Below are 23839 nucleotides of genomic sequence, written 5' to 3' on the forward strand. Positions count from 1 at the left end.
CTGGGCATTCAGCGCAGCTCCCTGCGCTAAAAACTGCTATTGTGGTTTAGTAAAAAGGGAGGGGATATATTTGTCTATTTTTGTATGGTTGTTACTGAGGTGACAGTGCATAGAGTCATCTGCATTGACCTCTTTGAAAAAACCCTGGAATAGGAATGATAATTAACATTTTCTCAGCGTACAGTGTGCTTTGTGTTTTTTTTTTTAATTTTATTGTTGGTAGATCATTTTGACTTGGTCATTTTAAAAAGTAGCTCGCATGCCCAAAAAGTGTGGGCACCCCTGGCTTACACCATCTACTTCCCTCTCTTCATTGGCACAAAGTAGCTATAGATGCAGCAACATTAGCTTTCAAAAGCCAAAAGCGAATTCATATTTCTCCCTCCGACAAGGCCTTGTTTCATTGGCCTCCAGCTGCTTCAGGGATTCTCAAGACACTATTACTTTCGTTTTGAGAAACTGTCTGCTTTTCCCTTCCATCTCTCCCTCCCCATTGGTCTAGCATCCATCTTCTTTCCTCTGCTCCCCCCATGGCATGGCATCTGTCTTCTTCCCTTCTATCTCCCCCTCCCTCCCAGCAGATTTTAGCATATCTCTTTCCTCCTTTCAGATCTGGTTTCTGTCTTCTCCCCTTACCCCCATGCTCTGGCATCTCTCTCTCTCTCTTCTCCCTTCCTTTTCTTCTTTGGTCTTCCTTTTCAATTTATTTTCTGCATATGTCTAGATTAAATTCTTTCTTACTATCCAGTCTTCAATGTTCCTCTTTTCATTAAACATAGAAACATAGAAGATGACGGCAGATAAGGGCCATAGCCCATCAGGTCTGCCCACTCTACTGACCCACCCCCAAGTCTACTATCCTAGGGATCCCACTCCTGGCTTAACCCTCTAAGGGATCCCACATGGGCATCCCATTTGCTCTTAAATTCTTGCATGCTGTTTGCCTCGATTCATTGTGTCTACCTACAGCTTGCCACCTCTTTCCCTCACCCCTTCCAGTATCTATCTAATTCTATTCTCTTCTCCCAATCCAGCATGTGCCCTTTTTTCTCTCTCCCCCACTTCCATCCAGCGTCTGCCCCCTCTCACTCCCCCCACTTCAATCCAGCATCTGCCCCCCTCTCTTCATCACTTCTATTCAGCATCTGCTCCCCTCTCTCTTTCTCCCCCATTAGCACCTGCTCCCTTCTCTCTCCTCCCCACATCCTTCCAGCATCTGTTCCCCTCTCACCACCCCCTTCCATCCAGCATCTGTCCCCCTCTTTCTCCACAAAATAAACTTAAAGTGTCACTTAACCTCTTCCCCTTGTGGGTCAACTCCCTCCCTTCCCGTCACCTTCACGGATGCTTTTCAAACCAAAGTTTTCTCTCTCAGAGGGGCCCTGACACAGCAGCCGTTCTAACTAGTTGCACATGGCTGACTCAAAGCTTCTTCTCTGATGCAACTTCCTGTTTCTGACAGATCGCATGCCCCTTGACGCCACCAACATAATCCGCTCCTCACTGGTCCTATACATGGGAGCTGCATGTGAAGAGAATGATGTCGCAGGGACCACTAAGAAAGAAAAGTCTCCTGAAGAAGCTGCAAATGCACCCTGCCCAACACCTGAAGGTAATGCCAGGCAGGGGGGGGGGTCGGAAGTGCTAAGAAATCCAAGATTTGCTTTTGGAGCTTCTGTTTACACGAGCTAAGAAGAAAAATGTAGCCCAAGGCTGTGCCAAAATGAATTTCTGGATAATCTAAAGTCTGAGGTGGTTCCAGAGGGCTCTTCCTGAAGTTGACTATGCAACCCAACTTTTACAGGAGAGCAACCCCTTTCCACCCTGCCTGTTTGTACTCCTGCTTGGATGGAGCTCTGATGAGCCAATAATCCAGATAGGGGTGCTCTTGGACCCCCATTATGTGGAGATAAGCTGCTACCACCATATTACTTTGGTAAAAGTGTGTGTGTGTGTATGTGTGTGTGTGTGTGGGGGGGGGGGGGGTCACTAATCCAAAGGGAAGGACAGCAAACTGGAAATGTTCCTGGAGAACATGAACTCTCAGATATCTCAAAAAAGATGGGAATATATAGATAGGCCTCTGTCAAATCCAGCGATGCTAGGAATTCTCCTGGAGCAACAGCTGCAATGACTGAATGGGCTGTTTCCATATAGAAACATAGGATCTAAGACAGACCTCCAGTCCTCCATGCCTTCCTTGGACACAGTGAAGTATAAGGAGTGTCTGCTCAGGCCCAATTCGTTGTTGAGGACTGGTTCTATGGCATGAATGTCTAAAAGTTACTGAAGCGTGGTTCGGACCTTGGCCTCCTTTACCAGCCTCTCAGGACAGGGACAAAAGAACTCTTATATTGTGCTCCTCTCATATGATGTCCAGCCCCTCTCGTATGATGTCCAACCTTCATAGGTCCAAGGAAATCTGTTCCTCCTACTTCCGAAATGCTGACAACCCCCCCCCCCCCAACATGTGGAGGTGCGGCTTCAAGTTTGGTGTCATTTGGACTTTTTGGAGGAAAGGTTGACTGCTGGTGTCTGGGATTGCTATAGTGTTGTCTGTACCTTTGGGTGAAGGAGCTCAAGTTAATTTTGCGAGACCAGCAGGAGGGACGAAAATTACTTTGACTTCCCCCTGAGGACTGCCAAGGTCTGCTATCTGGCAGCAACTTAGAGTGGCGATGTGCTACATTGGTCATGAGTTCATCTAGGCCCTTACCAAAAAGCAGCTGTCCTTTGAAGGTCAGCTTGCTTGAGGTTGCTTAAAAAGCTGAGTTGCTGTCCCACTATATAATCCAAATTATCTTGCAAACATAGACCACATATACCGAGATTTTGCCTAGGACCCTGAGGAGATCATATAAGGCATCTGCCACATAAACCGCTCCTTCCAGCACTAGCTGGGGACAGACAACCTCTTCCACCGAGGGCACCCGTTGCAGTCTCGTGAGGCAGGCCCATGCAGAAAACCACGCTGCCACTGTTATGATGTCCAAATATAGCACCTAAAACTGTTTCTTTAAAACCATGGCCACCCTATGATTCTGCGCATCCATTAGCATCACTCCTCTTTTATTAGGAAGGGCTGTGCGCTTGGAGACTGGAGCCACCGCAGAGTCCACCTTCAGTTGATCAAACAGCTGCTGAAACTCCAAGGCCATGGGATAAAGCCTGGACATAGCTATCACCAACTTTTGGGATCTCCTACTGCTCTTTGAGTAGAGCAGTGAATTCCAGATGTCTGAGTATTGGAACAGCTCATGACTGTACACTGAGAAGTGGTAGATTATAGTTGTAGTTTCAATTCCTTGACCGCAGCCACAATACAATGTTGGACCAAAACTGACTTAAATAGCCGGCATATGGAGGGACCATCACCTTGATCAAGGGCCACAAAGGCATCCTGCTCGATGAAACCAAAAATGGAACCAGAGTTATCCAGGACAGATCAAGAGCCCTGAGAAAAGGGAAGCATGGAATCTGACTGCCTAATCAGCCACTCTGGGTCTTAGTGGCCGCTGGCACTGGGACCAGATCTCTCGCCCCTGGAAGTGAAGACACTCCCTGAAAATATTGTGGTGCACTCTAGCTGCAAACTACGGCCCTTGTCTGTTGAAAACATTCTCCATATGAGATGGACAAATTCTGGGAAGAACCTTTGTATGGGGCAAGAACTGACCCCTAACGGATATCTGGTGTGGCGTTCATGGGTTTCACAGACTTCACGCATCTGTGCTTTGCGCTGTATCCAGTTTCGGGTGCCGGGTAGGATTTTCTCAATCTCCTGAACCCAGGACAGTTCTCCAGCCCTGGAAGATATGGATGGGTCTGAGCCTGAAGCTCCTGTCCCCTCCTCAACGCCATGACACATGGTAGATGGACACTCCGCTGGCAATCCAGCACAAATGATACATTAATTCATGTTAGCAAACCCTGAGGAGTCCATCCCTGTCAATTTTTGTAAAAATCAAGGGGTTTTGAGACAGATAGAGGCTTTAGAAAAAAAAAAAAGATTGTTTAAAATCCAAGATGGCCACCACCAGAAAAATTGTGCTAAAAACTGCCCATGGAGACTTTTGAAAAATAGAAAATATGGAAATAGGTGTTTTGTTAGGTGGGAGACCTGAACTATACCCTCAGAAACCCTCAAAAATGACTTTTTCAGATCCCACCCCTCCCATTTTTCCATAGAAAATAATGGGGTAGTATTTATAGTGCTGTGCAGTGCCTTTCTGTCAGCTTTTCCCTGCAACTGAAGTGAACAGAAAATACTTTCTGCCTCAAAAACATCTTCAAATGACTCCAAACCTCCAAACCAGTCAGACTGACCCCAAGACCTCCACCCCCCCAAGGAACTTCAAAGTGCATTGGGTTCGAGAAATACGCAGCCGGCACCCTGATTCCCTGAGGGCTCTTACTCAGGGCTCCCTCAGTCTGCGCTTAAGCTTCTGAAAAATTCAGAAGGCAAGCTGGCTCCCAGGGAAATGGACCCCAAGCCCTGAAGTGGCATACAGCGGGCTGGCTCCACAGGTCTACCTGAAGGTTTGCAATGCAAAGCTGCAGTCTAACCCCCTCAGAACCTGTGTCCTCACCCAGGTAGATATTGCATAAGAAAGGTGTCTCAGGACATCGAAGGCACCGAAAAAGCAAACTTTCATTAAAAAAAAGAAAAAATAAGCAGAGCAGATCAGAAACACCTCTGCACAGTTCACTTTCAAAAGAAAAAACTGAAGGGGGCACTATACTCCACTGACAATGTGGGAGGTAATAAAAGCTGTGAGTATCACACTTCTGCAAGACCCGGTTTGTGGGTTTGGATTGAACACCTAACGTATGGAATCCTGAGATGTAACACAAAAATAAAACACTTATTCCCTTGTTACATCTTTTTTTTAATTTTATAATTTTTTATTTATATCCTTTTATATTTTCATCAAGCATAACAATCTTAACAAAGGATCAGAATATACAAAAAGAAAAAAAAATTAACATATAAATACAACTAAGTGTATATTAGAAATACAATCTACTATTTAGTCCACAAATATTGGATTCAAGAAAGGAAATACATTTCAATTAAACTGAACAAATTATTTTAAATTAGAGTAATGGCAATGGTTATCCACCCTAGCCAATAGTCAGGTCATTCATCAAAGGACTAAAAAAAACAACCCTTCTTTTGGTCCTAAAAAATCTAATAACTGTTTAGGCTCGAAAAAAATAAAATTTTTATTTTGATAGGAAATAAAACATTTTGCTGGAAATTTTAACAAAAAAGTAGCTCCAAGGGCCAGGATTCTAGGCTGCAAGGCTAAGAACTCATTTCTACGCCTCTGGGTTTTCTGTGCTAAATTTGGAAAAATTCTAACATTTGAGCCCAAAAATTTGTCATTTATATGACGGAAATATAAGTGTAAAATGTATTCCCTATCACTTTCCAAGGCTAGAGTCAGCAAAAGAGTGGTTCTGGTTCTGGAGAACTCTCCAGAAATAAAGGCAGATCAACATTGTCCTTAGATTTTTCCTTAGGGGTCGACTCCCCTTGAGGTCTCCTTATATCCAGGTAATAAGCCCTGACAATTGGAGATAAATTTTCCAAAGGGATGGCTAGGACTTTTCGAAAATATTTTCTCGCCATCTCCACTGGGGAGATAACTGGGCATTTAGGAAAATTCAAAAATCTTAAATTGTTTTTCCTAAGTGAGTTTTCAAAGTTCTCTAACTTGCAGGAAATGAAGATCTTTCCTTAACCAATTCCGACTGGACAGTCTTTTCTTCCTCCAAATTTTCTTCGTTTCTCCAATTTCTCACTTAATTTAGATAGTTGCAGTCCTTGCTGTTCCACCTTGGAATAGATAGTTCCGTAATCATTTTTTATAGTTGAAAGACTCAATTTTAGGTTGGCGTCCATTATAGATATGGCCTGCCACAGCGCTTCCATATCAATCTTTTCTGGTCTTTTCAACTCCCCAAAACTAATGTTGTTCCCTCTAGAAGTTCCTCTCACCTCTACTTCACTGGCAGTGGGGGTTAGTTGAGCTTCCAGACCATCCTGCTGAGTTTCCAGCATTGGCGTTCCTCCTCTGCTGGAGTCCAGATTAGAGAATGACACGGTGGCGGTTACCCGCGGCTAGCCGTGTTTAGCTGCGGGTAACCCGCCGAAATGGGGAACAAAAAACAGTGGCCTTTGCGGGACGGGGACAAAGCCATTCACCGCCCCGTGGAGCGGTGAATGGACTTGTCCCCGCAGTGAGGCAATCAAGATCGCGCAGTCCCCGCCATCTCCCTCCCTCCACCTCACCTTTGAACTGAAGAGCAACCACTGGTTGAATTTCTGCCGGTCCGCGCGAAAAAAAAAAAAAAAAGCCTCTCCTTTTCTCCTGCTCTTATCGCCATGCTGCAGCTACTAAAGCCGACAGGAAGTCTTTCCGACGTCAATTCTGACGTCGGAGAGGACGTTCTGAGCCAGCCAATCGCTGCCTGGCTGGCCCAGAACGTCCTCTCCGACTTCAGAATTGAGTCGGAAAGAAGACTTCCGGCTTTAGCAGCTGCAGCATGGCGGTAAGAGAAGAGGAAAAGAAGGGAGGCTTTTTTTTTTTTTTTAGCGGCAGGGAGGCAGCAGGCTGGCTTTGGCTAGGGAGGGAGAAAGGTAGACAGACACAGGCAGGCTTCGGGGGTGGGGGTGGGACAAAGTGTGGAAGGCAGTGAGAGGGACATAGGAAGGAGGCACTAGGGGCACTAAAGACATGGGAAGGAGGCACCTGGGGCACTAAAGACAGGAAGGGGCACTAGGGACATGGGAAGGAGGCACAGGGGCACTAAAGACAGAAAGGGGCACTAAGGACATGGGAAGGAGGCACTGGGGCACTAAAGACATAGGAAGGAGGCACTGGGGGCACTAAAGACAGGAAGGGGCACTAGGGACATGGGAAAGAGGCACTGGGGGCACTAAAGACATGGGAAAGAGGCACTGGGAGCACTAAAGACAGAAAGGGGCACTAAGGACATGGGAAGGAGGCACTGGGGCACTAAAGACATAGGAAGGAGGCACTGGGGGCACTAAAGACAGGAAGGGGCACTAAGGACATAGGAAGGAGGCACTAGGGGCACTAAAGACATGGGAAGGAGGCACCTGGGGCACTAAAGACAGGAAGGGGCACTAGGGACATGGGAAGGAGGCACAGGGGCACTAAAGACAGAAAGGGGCACTAAGGACATGGGAAGGAGGCACTGGGGCACTAAAGACATAGGAAGGAGGCACTGGGGGCACTAAAGACAGGAAGGGGCACTAGGGACATGGGAAAGAGGCACTGGGGGCACTAAAGACATGGGAAAGAGGCACTGGGAGCACTAAAGACAGAAAGGGGCACTAAGGACATGGGAAGGAGGCACTGGGGCACTAAAGACATAGGAAGGAGGCACTGGGGGCACTAAAGACAGGAAGGGGCACTAAGGAGATGGGAAGGAGGCACCAGGGGCACTAAAGACATGGGAAGGAGGCACCGGGGGCACTAAAGACATAGGAAAGAAAGAGGGAGGGAATAGAAAGGGACAATTCTTGGGCCTGAGTACAGAAAGAAAGAAAGGATACACAGACAGAAGGAAACGCAACCAGAGACTCATGAAATCAATCACCAGACAGCAAAGGTAGGAAAAATGATTTTATTTTCAATTTAGTGATCAAAATGTGTCAGTTTTGAGAATTTATATCTGCTGTCTATATTTTGCACTATATTTGTCTATTTTTCTATAGTTACTGAGGTGACTGAGCTTGTGGAGATGGGGCGGAAACAGGGTTTTTAAATTTTAGTCTTAGTAGTTTGCCGGTCCACAAAATAATTCTTTTATTTCTGCTGGTCCACGGGTGTAAAAAGGTTGAAAAACACTGATGTAGAGTATGCCGGCTTTCTTTTTCGCCCAGCCGCATACGTTCAAAAAGCCACGCTCGCGTTGATCAATCTTCTCCTCTCTTGCAACTTCCTGTTTCCGGTTGTGTCAGAGGAGAATATTGAACAAATGAGCACCCGCACATGTGGCTGGGCAAAAAAGAAAGCCGGCATACTCTACATCTAAGTTGAGATAGAGGGAGGGAGATGGCGGAACACTGCAGTTGGTTGGGTGTCTGCTGTTTTTGTATCACTGCCTGCCTGCGCTCACATTCCAGAATCTCCTGCATTTTTAGTGTGCACAATTGACCTGATTCGAGCTATAGGTGAACATGGGGGACACGTCATTGAAAGGGAGGACAAGTTAATTGATTTATTTTATGTTCTGTTTTTATTACAGGGCAGAGGCACTGAAACAGATTCTCAGTGTAGTAGTAGTAGTGGCAGAACTCTCTTCTGTCTTCATGGTGTTTCGCAGTACTGAGGCTTATATGGATGCTGCGGGGATGGTGACGGGGCGGTGAATGGGATGGCAGTGGCGGTGACGGGGCGGTGAAAGGGATGGCGGTGACGGTGACAGGGCGGTGAAGGGAACGGCGGTTGCGGGGCGGTGCAGAGGATGGTGGGCCGGGGACGGTGCATGTTATTCTCTAGTCCAGATCCCCCTTGTCAGGCTGCTGGACTCCTGCAGCTCCCTGCACCACCACACTTCCGGGTTGGGGAGGAGTTGAGCTCTGCTCTGGACTCAGAATCGTCCGAGCAACTCCAGCGCCACTTCCGAAGTAGAGAGGGTCTCCACGGCTGAGCGGGTGAAGGCAGCTGAAATCGTCAGCTGAGTTGTTGACTGCAGGGTGCCAGACGCTGGAGGGTTAGGACAAACTGTCCCCTTTCTTTTCCCCATTACGGGTCAGGAATCCACAGCGGTAAGTGCTAAAAAAATCTCAGTGACTCACTGCCTCCCATTCAGGTGTCCATCCTCGACGCCATCTTGAATCTGTTCTCGGTCCCTTGTTACATCTTATGGAAGACAGTGGTGTGAGACTAAATAGGCTCATTATGCTGTATAGTCTCAAAGAAATAGCATGGCAACAGCTGGAAGAGGTTACAGGAAAGATGGGTAAATTTGGAAGGCATAAGTGGGTTTGGTTTTCCTCTTGGTTCAGTGGCTAAGCCCAGGCTTTCCATTCTCATTGTCAGCACAGCTCTGCTACAGGCTAGCTTTTGAGGTCTATGACCTTTGTGGCTGTGCAGGGCACCATGAATGAGGAGGTACTGCTATAGTGGTGTGCTACCCCATATCCTTCCATATAATGTGGGCCAGGAAAAGAGAAGAATAGAGGTATAATGGTGCTGGTCAGGAGAATGGAGGAGAAAGAAGGGGGTGATTGGTAAAAGGAGAGAGTAAGAGGGCTGTTGTGCTGAAATCACCACTAATAAAGGAAATGGCATTGTGTCAAAGTTGCTACCACCAAATAAGGTGCCAATTTTCATTTCTACATAAGGCACTAGATTCAGTGCTAACTGAACTCCCCAAATCAAGCACTTACTCTGTAACCGCTAAAGTTTTAGCAGGCGGGCTAACACACAGTGGGTTGATATGAAAGCATACCTTTAGATTTACCAATTTCCTTCTCAGAATATGATCTTTGGGATTTTCAGTCTGAGAGCAAGAAGTACCACGTGTAAATGTAGCCCAAGGGGCTGTGGAGCAACTGATTGCTGAGTTTCCAGGGCTTATGCATTCAGGTGGTGGAGCAGCTCATAGGGCTTTTCCAGATGTGGAACTGCTATTGTATTTCAGTCTGTGAGTTCTAGATATGATTTGTATCTGGGGATCTGGGAAGGAGGAGTAGGAATACGATCCTTGTCAGGATGGGTGGGGTTAAAAATTTTGAAACGTACAATGAATCTGCTTAGGAAGTATGAGGGATGAGTGTGACTAGCCTGTGTGGGAGGGGTACTGACCAATGTAGAGTGAGAGGGAACCCAATGGGAGAAAGAATTAGTAGGGGGCAAGGCAGGCCAAGTCAGGAGGAAGCAGAGAGCACTGAAGTATAGAATGTACACTGAAGTGAGAAAAAAGCAGAATAAGAAGATGAGAGGAGAAAATGGTCTCTGAAAAGAAGAGATGGTCTAAGAGAAAAGAAAGTGTATGGTGTGCACAGGTTTGTTAGGGAATAGGGACTACTGATGACTGGCTGTGAGGGGAAGAATATGAGTTGTATTGATGGACCATGGTAGACTGGATGGCATAGCATGAATGTGGTATAAATGGTCTGGGAGTAGGATGGTAAACTGTAGTGATGAGCTGGGGAGAAGAGAGACGTAGGATTTGCAGTGCTATCCCTAACATTTCTTTTACCCAAATAACATAACAGATCATTTCTATACCGCATAATCTTGTAAGTTCTATGTGGTGAACAAAGTAAAAAAAACATATAATCATTAAGAATAATCATTATTCAGGAAACAAATATGTCTTCATTGTTTTCGAAAATGGTGGTGCCATCACCTGCTATGCTTTTCATTTAAGGATAGCCTGGCCAGTTGTGTTCACAGCCCACCATGCTTTAATTTCCTAATATGGACTTGGTCATTTGTGGTGAGTCTAGCACCCTCAATCATTTTGAAATGTCAGCTCCTATGATTACATTTGCTTATCTGCTTAAGGGCTAACATCTATACAAGTGGTTACAATATAAATCTACTTAAATTGAAGTAAAACAAAAAAATTTGTTCAAACAATAAACGATCACATCAACAAGAGAACAAATCAACATCAACTTTGATTGAATCACCAGACCTCAAATACTTGAGACACTACTTAAATAATATTTCGTGTCTTTACTGGGGTAGTAGAGTTCATCATTGGTCTTGGTAAAGTGACATGTGCTCTAAATTAATTTTTTAAACTTTGATTTGATAACATACAATAAATATAAAGTGTTTTTAGTGCTTAAGGTGCTAAAGAAAGGAAAGCACTTATCTCTTATGCCCGACGGCTGCCCAATCGTTTTACACGCGGTTATTTTCGCTTTTCTTTAAGCTATTTTTGGTGCATGCATAGAAGGAGGCATAGCCCTGATGAAACCGTGTGTGAAACTTGATGTTTATTTGTTCTCTTGTTGATACAATATAAATCTAAAATATAGAAAGAACACCATACAATGATAGAAAAGTAACAAATAAGTTTGAATGCCAGTACTCCCAGATCACCAGATCAACTGTGTCAAAGGCTTTGCTAAATTCCAAGTACACAACCACCACCACCACCAAAATCCACACTAGTTCTACTATTACTACTACTATGGGTAGTTTTTAGCATAAGTAACTAATACTGAGAGCCCATGCTAATAGTTAACACATGATAAATCCCCTGCATGGAGGGTAATTCTATAAAGGGGTGTTTATTTATAAATGCCAAAAATATGCCCACTGGGAGACATTTCTATAAAGAACAGTAGTGCTGGCCTAAATGGATGCACCTAAAGGTTATGATATGCACAAGTGCTAAGTGATTCTAAGGCGCTAAGGTGCGCATAACCTTTATAGAATTGTGTTTGGCATCATACTAGTTGGCACTGATTTTTTAGACACCATATATAGAATCAGGCCCTTTGTGAATAATACATGTTCTACCTTTATTTTTTCAGGTACCACTTTGGAGAATGTCAGTTTTTTCCATCTTGCTTTTATTTACTTTCCTTATATTTAAGATCTGTTGCCCTTTTTATAGCCTCTCAAGTTTAGCCCACTGTCCTTCCACGTGCTTTATTTCCTCCCACACTACCAGTGCCTCTTTCCAGTACCATATTTTTCGCTCCATTAGCCACACTTTTTTCCCCCCAAAAGTGGGTGGAAATAAGAGTTGCCTGGCTGGTCCTGCGCTGCTTCCCACGAGAACTGAGTTCTGAGACCAGGTAGGCAACCCGGTGTGCTGCTATGCCGCCAGAGAACAGAAGAGGAGGCAGCCGTGTCTGCTGTTTTCGGCGGAAGAGGCGGGGACCATATCATGCAATGATCACTGCTGTCCAGGTGGGTGCCCACCCGGATATTAAATCTGGCAACAACCCTTCCTGGTAGGTGTCCACACCATTTGTCTATGCAAAGCTCCTTGGAGAGGCATTCAAATAAGTCTATATTCAGATAGACTGAAGTCATCCAGCATTAACACCTCCCTCCTTTCCTTCCCACTTTTGCAATATCATTGATGAAGTCTGTCCTGTTCTTCCATTTGAGTTAGAACTCTGTAGACTACACCACTGTGGATTAAAGTACCATTTCCTCTTTCCAAAGCAATCTACCGGGCTTCTTCTTTTCTCCAAACCCCTGCATTTCAGCTCTATATCTTTTACCTAGAGAGCTTCTCCTACTTTTTTGCCATCTCTATTCTTCCTGAATAGGTTATAGCCAGATATGGCAATATCCCATTCATTAGACTCATTGAATCATGTCTCCATAACAGCCACAGTGTCCAAGTCCATGTTCACCATTAGAGCTTCTGGATAGAAATTTTACTGGCTAAACTGTGAGCATTGTGCTTACAGCCTTCAAATCAAATATTGCTAGACAGCAAATTCAAGGCAAAAAAAGAGAAAGTTTCACTGTTATCCAGCAATATTTGGTTGTATAATCTTGCCTTAGGATAGGTAACATAGCATACAGATAGAGAATATAGCCAATTACAGTCTTGACTCCACATTCCTTCGGAGCTTATTATTTCAAGCTTATGGATCAAACCCTGGAAATCCTAAACACATTTTATTTATTTATTCATTCAATTTTCTATACCGTTCTCCCAGGGGAGCTCAGAACAGTTTACATGAATTTGTTCAGGTACTCAAGTATTTTTCCCTGTCTGTTCTGGCGGGCTCACAATCTATCTAATGTACCTGGGGCAATGTGGGGATTAAGGGACACAAGGAGCTGCGTGGGTTTGAACCCACAACCACAGGGTGCTGAGGCTGCAGCTTTTAACCAATAGTCTACCCCTTTCATTTATACATGCAAAGTTCTATTTTTACCTGTACAGTAGAAAGATCTTTCGCTAAAATCACCATCATATTAAATAATAATTTCTTCATTTCAAAATCTTCATGGTTAAAGGAAAGTTTGAGACTTCTAACCAAAGGGCTATGGCTTTTAACTGTGAACAGAATTATAAACATTTTTAATGAAAAAGCTGGTGCATGAATATGAAGAGAGAAAATAAGCAACTGATGTCTCACGTATGTAAACACAAACATCGATTATTTTGCATTTCATTTAGAACACTTGGAGAATCCAAATACAGACAGTCCCTGACTTAAGAATGACTTATACTTAAGAACACAGTTGTGGCTTCACTTGATTACACTGAGAGGTATTTCCAGTGGCATAGATTCCTATACTTCTCCTGCAGCAGATTAAGGAATGATGCATGGCCACATTAAGAAGTATGTGGTTTTGTATGCTGTACCTAAGAGGGAACACTGGTAGGGACAATTGGCCCTTTCATCAGCTGGGAGCACAGGTAAGCAGCAAGAACCTTAAAATTTATAAGTTCCGAATTACATACAAATCTGACTTAAGAACAGCTTTAAAAACGTAACCCATTCTTAACCCGGGGACTGCCTGTATGTAGTACAGTACTAAAATCAGGTTTTGTGGCACCATCCCATAATTTTCAAGCCCTGATTCTACCACAAAAAATTATGTCAGATAATCCATACACTAATAAGGAGCTCAGCATTTCTGGATATATGCAATCTTTGCACCACATTCAATGTCCAAGGTGAGTAGTTCAGTTGTCTTCCACAATGGCACAGACTGCTGAAAAACACTGCCATCTCATGTTTCTTAAAATTTAAGGATTGATTTCTCTGACAAATCTATAACATTTAGCTTAAACAGGAAAAAAAAACATTTTTGTGGCTGTAAAAGCCAGAACTATTTTTAAATAGTTTGACGTTCAGCAAATAAACTAACTGCTACTTTATCAAACTGAAATACTTGTATTTCTAATATCACATAAAAGTAATAATTTTATAAAGGGTACCTGGTCTAAGAAGTACCTACTTAGGCATGGAGGGCCATTTTCGATAGGACTTCTAAGTCTGACTTTGGATGTCTCCTGCAAGATGTCCAAACGTCAAGGAGGGGAATGTCCATTTTCAAAACTGCAAGACGTCTAACTTTTTTTTTTTTTTTAGTAAATGACCTGTTTAGACGTCCTGACCCTTAGAATGTCTATCATTTTTGGTGATTTTCGAAAATCAAAATGTCCACACGCAAAACAAGTCCATTTGGACCTGGAAGAGGCCAGCAATTTAATGGACTGACTACACAAACATGCTAACAGAGCAGTGGGGCACTTTAGAGGGCACTGCTATGAACTTCACATAAAGGGTGCCAGATATACTTTTCACTATAACCCCTTATAGCTTATGGTGATCCCTCCAAAACCTCCCCAAAACCTACTATACCCACCTGTTTACCACCACCATAGCTCTTATGGCTGCAGATGTCATCTATATCGCAGAACAGTAGGTTTTGGTGGGATCACACTTTCATCATAAATGTGTTGGGTAGTATAGGATATGGGCCAGGAATTCCCCGCCCCCCATCTATGGTTCACTACTCTGCCCATCAGGTTACTCCAGATACCTGCTTGCTGCTCTACTAGGATGTCCCATAATATCTGCAGCTGTCATACAGGCTGGTATGTACTGTTTTCTCACATCTTTGGAGGGTGGGAGAGGGTCATTGACCACTGGGGGAGTGTTGAGGAACCATGCTTTCATTCCTCCAGTGGCCATTTGGTCAGTTTGGGAATGTTTTTGGCCCTTATGCGCTTTGAAAACAGGTATAACTCTAAACATCTAAATGTTGCCATGGACATCTTCAAAAAGATTTGATTATCCCTGTGAGACATCCAAGTGCTAAGACCTCCCAAATCCCTCCCAAAACACGCCTCTAAAAAAGACGTTCTAGAGGGACTTAGATGGCACTTAGATGTTTTGATGACTAAAACATCCAAATGCCAGTTTATGCTGTCCGGGAAACGTGTGGGTGTATAATCCACACGCAGCTGGGTATGCAGAAGCTGTCAGTCAAGTGGGTGCCAAAAGCACAGTTACTTACCGTAACAGGTGTTATCCAGGGACAGCAGGCAGATATTCTCACATGTGGGTGATATTATCCACGGAGCCCCGACGCGGACAGCTTTTCAAGCAAACTTGATTGAAGTTTCAAGCTTGCTATGCTGCACCACACATGTGCATGCCTTCTCCCTCCACTAGAGGGCGCATCCCCACCTCGTGGTCCTCAGTTCCATAGCCAGCAAAGAAGCCATCCCCGGGGAGGAGGGCGGGTTGTGAGAATATCTGCCTGCTGTCGCTGGATAACACCTGTTACGGTAAGTAACTGTGCTTTATCCCAGGACAAGCAGGCAGCATATTCTCACATGTGGGTGACCTCCAAGCCAACCAAAAAAGGGCAGGTGGGAGGATGGCAATTTAAGAAAACAGGTTACGCAAAACCGACTGGCCAAACCGGCCGTCGCTCCTGGACAAAGTATCCAGACAGTAGTGGGAGGTGAAAGTATGAACCGAAGACCAAGTGGCAGCCTTATAGATGTCTTCAACAGGTTTAGACCGGAGGAAAGCAACAGAAGCTGCCATCGCCCGGACCTTATGCCCCGTGACTCGACCAAGGAGCGTGAGACCAACCTGAGCGTAGCAAAAAGAAATACAAGCAGCCAACCAGTTGGACAAGGTGCGCTTGGAGACAGGACGTCCCAACCGATTAGGGTCAAAGGACAAGAACAATTGAGGAACCGACCGATGAGACTGAGTGCGTTGAAGATAAAAAGCCAACGCCCTCTTACAGTCAAGAGAGTGAAGCGCCACCTCTCCAGGATGAAAGTGGGGCTTCGGAAAAAACACCGGAAGAACAATGGACTGATTGAGGTGGAAATCAGACACAACCTTAGGTAAAAATTTAGGATGGGTGCGGAGAACCCCTTGTCATGATGGAACACAGTAAAAGGTGGGTCCGCAACCAAGGCCTGCAGCTCACTAATCCATCGAGCAGAAGTGAGCGCAAGCAGAAAGATCACCTTCCAAGTGAGGAACTTGAGATGAGATTTGTCCATAGGCTCAAACGGAGGTTTCATCAGTTGAGCCAGTACCACATTAAGATCCCAAACCACAGGAGGAGGCTTTAGAGGAGGATGAACGTTCAAAAGACCCCTCATGAAACGAGAAACCAGAGGATGAAGGGAGAGGGACCTCCCCTCAAGATGCCGATGGAAAGCAGCAATAGCACTGAGATGCACCCGAATAGAAGTTGTCTTCAGACCGGACTGAGATAAATGAAGCAAATACTCCAGGACCGAAGCCACCGGAACCGAGATCGGGTCCAGATGATGAGAGGAACACCAGGATGAAAATCTGGTCCATTTCTGAGAATAGCAAAGCCAAGTCGATACCTTGCGAGAAGCTTCCAAAACCTCCCTGACAGACTGAGAAATAGGAACCGAAGTCAGGGGGAAAGGAACCAAGCCGTCAGATGTAAGGACTGAAGATTGGGATGCAACAGCGAACCCCGACTCTGAGACAGCAGAGAGGGCAAAACAGGCAGAAGCAGAGGCTCCCGGACACTGAGTTGAAGGAGCAGGGAGAACCATGGTTGACGGGGCCAACGAGGCGCAATGAGAATCAAAGTGGCCCGTGTCGATTTGAGATGAACCAACGTCCTCAAGATCAGAGAGAAAGGAGGAAACACATAAAGGAACCTCCCTCCCCAGTCGAGAAGAAAGGCATCGGCCTCAAGACGATCCGGGGAGTACATCCGAGAACAATAGAGAGGCAGTTTGTGAGTTTCCGGAGAGGCAAACAGATCCACTTGAGGAGTCCCCCAGCGGTCGAAGACCTCGCGTAGGACTCGGGAGTTGAGCGACCACTCTTGTGGCTGGAGAGGGCAACTGAGTTTGTCGGCTAGACAGTTTCGTTCTCCTTGAATGTAAACCGCCCAAAGGAAGATGTTCTGAGAGACCGCCCACTCCCAAAGGCGAAGGGCCTCCTGGCACAGGAACCAAGAGCCCGTCCCCCCTTGTTTGTTCACCTAGTACATTGCCACCTGATTGTCCGTCCGCACTAGGACTACCTGATCGTGCAGCAGGTGGCAGAAAGTCCGAGCAGCCAGGAAAATGGCGTGAAGCTGCAAGACATTGATGTGACAAAGACGGTCCTCCGCCGACCACAGTCCTTGAGTGCGCAGGCCGTCGAGATGAGCCCCCACGCGTACTCCGAAGAGTCCGTGGTCAGGACCTTGTGATGCGGAGGGGCGAGAAAGAGCAAACCCCTGGAAAGATTGGAAGAGTTGGTCCACCAACGGAGCGAGCGTTTTAAAGAGGGAGTCACCGACACAGGAGTGGAGATTGGGTCCCAGTCTTGACGCCACTGCAAGGCCAACGTCCACTGAGGCAGCCGCAGATGTAAGCGGGCAAACGGCGTGACATGGACTGTAGACGCCATGTGACCCAGCAGAATCATCAGGCGCTGCACCAGCACCGAGGGCAGCCGCGAGACCTGCAGACTCAGGTGTAGAAGGGCCTCCAGTCGCGGAGGAGGGAGGAACGAACGGAGGCGAACCGTGTCCAGCACGGCCCCGATGAACTGAAGAGATTGAGAGGGGCACAATTGAGACTTTGGGAAATTCACCTCGAACCCCAGACGCTGAAGGAAGATGATAGTCTGTCGGGTCGCTGAGATAACCCCCTCCCTGGACGGGGCCTTGATTAGCCAATCGTCCAGGTAGGGAAAAACCTGAAGGCCCTGGGATCGCAGAGCTGCTGTGACTACCACCATGCACTTCGTGAAGACTCGAGGGGATGAAGCCAATCCAAAGGGGAGGACCCGGTATTGAAGGTGCAACTCCCCCACCTGGAACCGTAGAAACTTGCGTAAGGCGGGATGCACCGGAACATGGATATACGCCTCCTTCAGGTCGAGGGAGCACATCCAGTCCCCCTCGTCCAGTAGTGGATACAGGACTGGTAAGGATAGCATATGGAACCTCTCCCGGACAAGGAACTTGTTGAGTCTCCGGAGGTCCAAAATGGGGCGCAGGTCCCCGGTCTTTTTCGGGACCAAAAAATAGCGGGAGTAGAACCCCTTCCCCTGCTGAGCTGGGGGCACCCGCTCCACCGCACAGAGACTCAACAAGGCTCTGGCCTCTGACAGGAGAAGGGGGAGCTGCGACCTGTTGGAAGGACACGCGCCGGGCGGACTGGCCGGCGGGATTTCCCGGAAGTTGAGGGAATAACCCTCTGACACAACTCGGAGGACCCAAGCGTCGGAGGTGATGAGGGTCCAAGATTGATGAAATGACCGCAAACGCCCCCCGATGGGCAACGGGGTCAATGACAGTGCGGAGGGGGCCCGCCCCCACCCGCTCAAGGCGTCAAAAAGACGGGGCAGGCTTAGACGCCCCTTGCGCCTGAGGTTTCTGCTGCAGCGCCCTGGACTGCTGAGGGGGTCTCTTCGGCGGGGGCCTGGAAAAAGCCGGCGTGGTCTTCTGCGGATAGCGCCTAGGTGGAGCTCGGTAAGACTTAGGAGCAGACATCTTCGCCTTTGGATGCACGAGGGAGGCGATAGAACGTTCGTGCTCGGAGAGGCGTTTTGTAGCCGCCTCCAGAGACTCATCAAAAAGCTCCGAGCCCACACAGGGTAAATTGGCCAGGCTCTCCTGCAGGTTGGGATCCATATCCACGATACGCAGCCACGCCAGGCGACGCATCGCCACCGCAAACGCTGAGACCCTAGAGGTCAGTCCAAAAGCGTCATAGGTGGCATGGAACAGGTACAGGCACAGCTGGGAAAGAGATTCCATCAGCTTCCCAAAGTCGTCCCGATGGGATTCAGGCATGACCCCGTGATAACGAGGCATGGACTTTACCATGTGACAAAGGTACGAGGTGAATGTGAAGGCATAATTAAGCACCCTATTCGCCATCATGGAATTTTGGTATAAGCGCCGTCCAAATTTATCCAGGGTGCGCCCCTCACGCCCCGGCAGAACCGCAGCGGACACTCGAGAAGGTTGGGACTTCTTGAGGGATGACTACCAGTAAGGACTGGTGGGACAACTGAGCCTTTTCAAAGCCCTTACAAGGCACGGTGCGGTATTTGGATTCCATCTTGGAGGGGACAGCCATCACCGCATAGGGGGAATCCAAATTCCGCAAAAAAGCCTGCTGCAGAATCTTGTTCAAGGGAAGGCGGGGAGACTCCCGAGGAGGAGAGGGCAAATCTTGCTCCGCCAAAAATTCCTTGGAATACTGCGACCCCGCTAACAGGTCCAGAACCAAGGCCTTCCCCATGTCCAGCACAAACCTCGAAAACGAGGCGGGACGCAGTCCAGACCGTTCTTCCCCGGGGGAAGGAGAGCGAGAGCCTCGGGCCGCCGAAAACGACGGGGACGCCTCGCGAGAGTAGCGGGGCTCACGACCAGTGCCAGCCTCCGACCCCCAAGAAACCGCGCCGAGGGAATGCGCCGGGGTCAGAGACCTCCGAGGCCCCGAGGAGCCCCTCGGGGAAGACCTCGGGGTGCGGGGCACAGAGACCTTCCGACGCCTCGGAGAGGAATCCCTAGAGCCCCGTGGCGAACCCCTCCTAGCTGGGGAGCGGAACAGCCTCGGATTTGACAGGCTGAGCTCCGAATTGCGGAGAGCCTCGACCTCCCGGGCCAACGAGGAGCAATCCCGCCTCCGAGGCGACCCACGAGGACGTTTCGACCTCTTGGAACAGCGCTTCGCCCGAGGCCGGCCCGAGGGCGACGACCCGCGGGAGGCTCCGGACGAGGAGTCCGTGGAAGAAATACGGCGAACCCGGCGCAACTTGTCCCGAGGTCAAACACTATGCTCAGGCTGGTCCGGCACCGAGACCGGGGCTAAGGTCGGGGCCGAGGCCGGCGCCACCACCGGGATCGAGGCCGGAGCTGAGGCTGGGGCCGAGGACGGCTGCAAATGGGCCAGGGCGGAGGACAGCTCCGAGGAGATAAGCGCCCGGAGCATGTCCTGGAACACCGGAACGGCCATCATAGATGGCATGTCCGACGCTGTCGGGTACTCCGCAGAGGGTGACCTCGGCAGAGAGTATTCCCGAGGAGCACCCGACTTCGACGCCCAGGGCGGGGCCGAGAACGACCCACCCACCCCCGTCAAGGAACCCGAGGAAGGCTTCTTCGCCAACCCTGGACCTGCGGAAGGAAGCGGGGACTTACCCGGAGCCGACTTCGGGGCCGAGGATGAGGGCTTCGAGGAGGAAGACATCCGAGGCGAGGTCGAGGGTACCGAGGCCGAGGTCAAGGCCGGGGCCAAAGCCGAGGCCGATGTCGAGGCCTTCCCCGCCGCGGGCTCCATGATGAAAAGCTCCGCCATATGAGCACGCCGGCGGCGGAGAGCCCGAGGTTGGAAGGTCGCACACCTGGGACAGGAATCCGTAGGGTGATCAGCACCCAAGCAGAGGAGGCACCACCAGTGGGGATCGGTGATCGATAGCAACCGATTGCACCGGGTGCACTTCTTGAAACCCAACAGAGGCCGGGACATGAAAGACAAAAAAGGCCGCGAACGATCGAGGTCCCGCGGCCGCGGCAACCGGGATCCCCCGGTGCCGAAACAATCTTTTTTTTTTTTTGACGATTTGCAAGTTCGCAGACAACAATAAAACAATAAAACACACAGCGACTAAGCAAAACAACCAAGCCGCAGTGACAGAAGGCAAAAAGGCACGGAGCAAAAACACGACAGGGCTTCTGGCTCCGCGGAAGAAACAGAACTGAGGACCACGAGGTGGGGATGTGCCCTCTAGTGGAGGGAGAAGGCATGCACATGCGTGGTGCAGCATAGCAAGCTTGAAACTTCAATCAAGTTTGCTTGAAAAGCTGTCCGCGTCGGGGCTCCGTGGATGACGTCACCCACATGTGAGAATATGCTGCCTGCTTGTCCTGGGATAATGTTTGAATGCTGATGAAAAATGACATTGAGTGGACACTTCCAGGCTGATTTTTGCAACATTTTCAGCAAGCTGGTACCATCTTTTTTGAACAACTAGTTACACTACTATGATCCTGAGACAAAACAACAGTCCATGCAATGACTGCATTCAGGTTCTCCAAGGCCAAGGAAATTCAAGACCCAAAAGTCAGCAGGAAAGATCATGGCCAACATTTGGAATCAAGAAGGTACATTAATGACTATCTTCCAAGGGGCCAAACAGTTAATGCAAAATACTACTATAACTTACTGATTAAAGAAGGTTTTGAAAGAAAAAAAGAGAGGGAAGCTGTGAAAAGGAATTCTGTTTTTGCGAGGCAATGCTGCTCACAAAGCTGGAAAAATGATGGATATTTTGATGCAGTTGAGGGTTTCAGTACATAGACCATTCACCCTACTCACCAGATCTTGCTCCATCTAATTATTTTCTGTTTCCAAACCTTCAAAAAAGTTTGAAAGAGCAACAGTTTTTGAGTGATTTGGAGTGGATTGCAGAAGTGGAGCAGTATTTCAGTGACCAGACATCAGAGTACTTTTTGGAAGGGTTACAGACACAATATACCACGTGTGTTAAACATAGGGGTGAATATGTAGAATAACTTGTAAGTTTCATGACTCCACATCATTCCCTTCTTGGTTGGATTGAGAACTTTTCAACACCCTTCGTATTTTTTGAAAATGAGCCCCATAGTTGCCTATGTGTATTTATAAAATATTAGCATTATGCAGCAGACATGCTCCATAAATTAATTATTTAGTTTAAATGGTCCTTTTTCTTAGATATTTCTGGGCCAGAAACCCAGAGCCCTGCCCAGTAGTATGCTTAGGATCCATCTACTGGAGTCTCCATTAAAGCTCATTCCAGCCCGTCTTAATCATCCCAGCCATCAAAACCCTCCCCAGCCCATCCTCAACTGAATGTTCATATACGGGACTCAGGCCATGCAAGCCTGCCCAGTATTGGTCTTAGTTCCTTCAATGTATACCTATTATTTTCTCATTATAGATCCTCTGTGTTCATCCCACTCTTGTTTGAACTCTGTCACCATTTTCTTCTCTATCACCTCCCTCAGGAGTGCATTCCATGCATCAACCACCCTCTCCGTAAAGAAGAATTTCCTAACAAATTCCAAGTGCATTCACTCTGCAGCTCCTCAGTATCTCTCCTTATACTCTTCCGCAGGAACTCTGTTCATCGAGTAAGTCTCTGTACCCTTCTCCCCTACTGCCAACCCCAGACTTCATCCCTTCTATCTTGCTGCACTGTATGCCTGGAACAGACTGAGTTAATATGTCAAACTCTGTTTGGCAGTATTCAGATCTAGGCTAAAACCCCACTTTTTCGAGGCTGCTTTAAACTCCCACTCACTTGTAAAGTACCCATGTCTGTTTTAGCATTCCCTCTATGAGAAATTCCTTAATCCCTATTTGTCCTATTTGTTTGTTTTAATTAGATTGTAAGATCTATTGAGCAGGGATTGTGTCTTACATGTTTAATGTGCTGCACTGCCTATATCTAGCAGCACTATAGAAATGATAAGTAGTAGTAGTAACTCTGCCCCTGCACATTCCTACCAGAAGTCGAGGAGAGTCAGGAGGCGGCTGACCAGCAGCGGGGAGAGTCGGGAGCAGGAGTGGAGAGCGAGAGAAGGAGAGCGGAGAGCAAGGCAGGCAGGAGACAGAGAGGGGCAGAGGTGAGAGATAGCTCCGCCCACCCCTCCGATGTCAGCAGCACACTGAAGCCGAGCTCCCCCTTAAAAGTGAAGGAGCCAACGGCGCGCAGCCATTTGGCGCATGGCAAAGGCGTTCGCCTTAGCAAGAGCGCCTTTGCAAAGGGCCTCAAGAAGGGCCAAGTCATTACTACCAAGGACACCAGGGAAGGCCAGCAAGGTAAGGAAGTGGCAGGCACTGAAGGTAAGGGGGAGGCAGGCACAGAAGGAACACACACACACACACAAGGAAGAAGCAGGTACAGAAGAGAGCACACACACACACACAAGCAAAAGGCACCAGTACATTAATAGAGAGTACTCTAAATACGCGGACAACAATGGAAGCAGAGGGAATCCAGAAGATGAGCTTCCCAGTGTACTGCACGGACTGCCATATGTACGATTACCTCCCCTCTGGGAGGCAGTCATATGTATGCAGTCGGTGTCAGGAACTGAAAAGCTTGAAGAAGGAGGTTAGTCGACTGAAGTACAGGATTCAAGAACTGGAGGGACTTTACATCGCGGAAGACCCACTCAGGACAGCTGAAGACTCAGAGAGAGAGAGGCACATCGAGGAACAAGTCAGGGAGCTCGAGGAGTTCATCAAAGAGGCCTACAGGAGGGTGGAAGAACAAGAACATCGTAGGAAGGACGAAGATGCACCCACATGGAATAGAGGGCAATAGCAGTCGGACTCCAAGGAAGAAGAAGCCCATAGAAGAACTCCGCAGGAAGGGGAAGCAAGGTCTTGCCGATGCCTAGAAGAGGAAGCAGTAAAGCACACCGAGGACACAGACCTGTGACTGAAGTGAAAATTGAAGAAGGGAAAGTCTGCGATCCTAATGGGAGACTCAATCCTAAGGAATGTAGACAGCCATATAGCAGGTGGGAGAGAGGATCGACTAGTGACCTGTCTCCCAGGAGCGAGAACAAAGGACATCTTGGACAAAATTGGAGAGATTCTGGAAGCAGAGACTGCAGTAATGATCCACATCGGGACAAATGATGTCAGCAGGAAAGACTACAGAAGAAGTGCACTGATAGAACAGTTCAAGATCCTGGGAAGAAAGTTGAAGATAGGGACCCAGAAGCAGTGGCGTACCTAGGGTATGTGGCACCCGGGGCCCATCATTTTTTGACACCCCCCCCCCCCCCCCATGTAAAAAAATTTTTTTTTTTTTTTTTTGCAATAACCATGAAAT

At 47.6% G+C, this 23839-nt stretch overlaps 1 protein-coding gene across 2 annotated transcripts in view; it reads right to left on the reverse strand.

Moving 5' to 3' along the window:
- The window catches only part of LOC117354200 (GTP-binding protein 10-like), a 366380-nt gene that overhangs the window by 250998 nt on the left and 91543 nt on the right, over nucleotides 1-23839 (reverse strand). For both annotated transcript variants that reach the window (XM_033931252.1, XM_033931248.1), the window contains exon 11: nucleotides 12908-13029. In XM_033931252.1, the coding sequence (XP_033787143.1) occupies nucleotides 12908-13029 (122 nt within the window). The remainder of the gene's footprint in view (nucleotides 1-12907; nucleotides 13030-23839) is intronic.

Source organism: Geotrypetes seraphini, chromosome 2, assembly GCF_902459505.1.
Source record: "Geotrypetes seraphini chromosome 2, aGeoSer1.1, whole genome shotgun sequence".
NCBI lineage: Eukaryota > Metazoa > Chordata > Amphibia > Gymnophiona > Dermophiidae > Geotrypetes > Geotrypetes seraphini.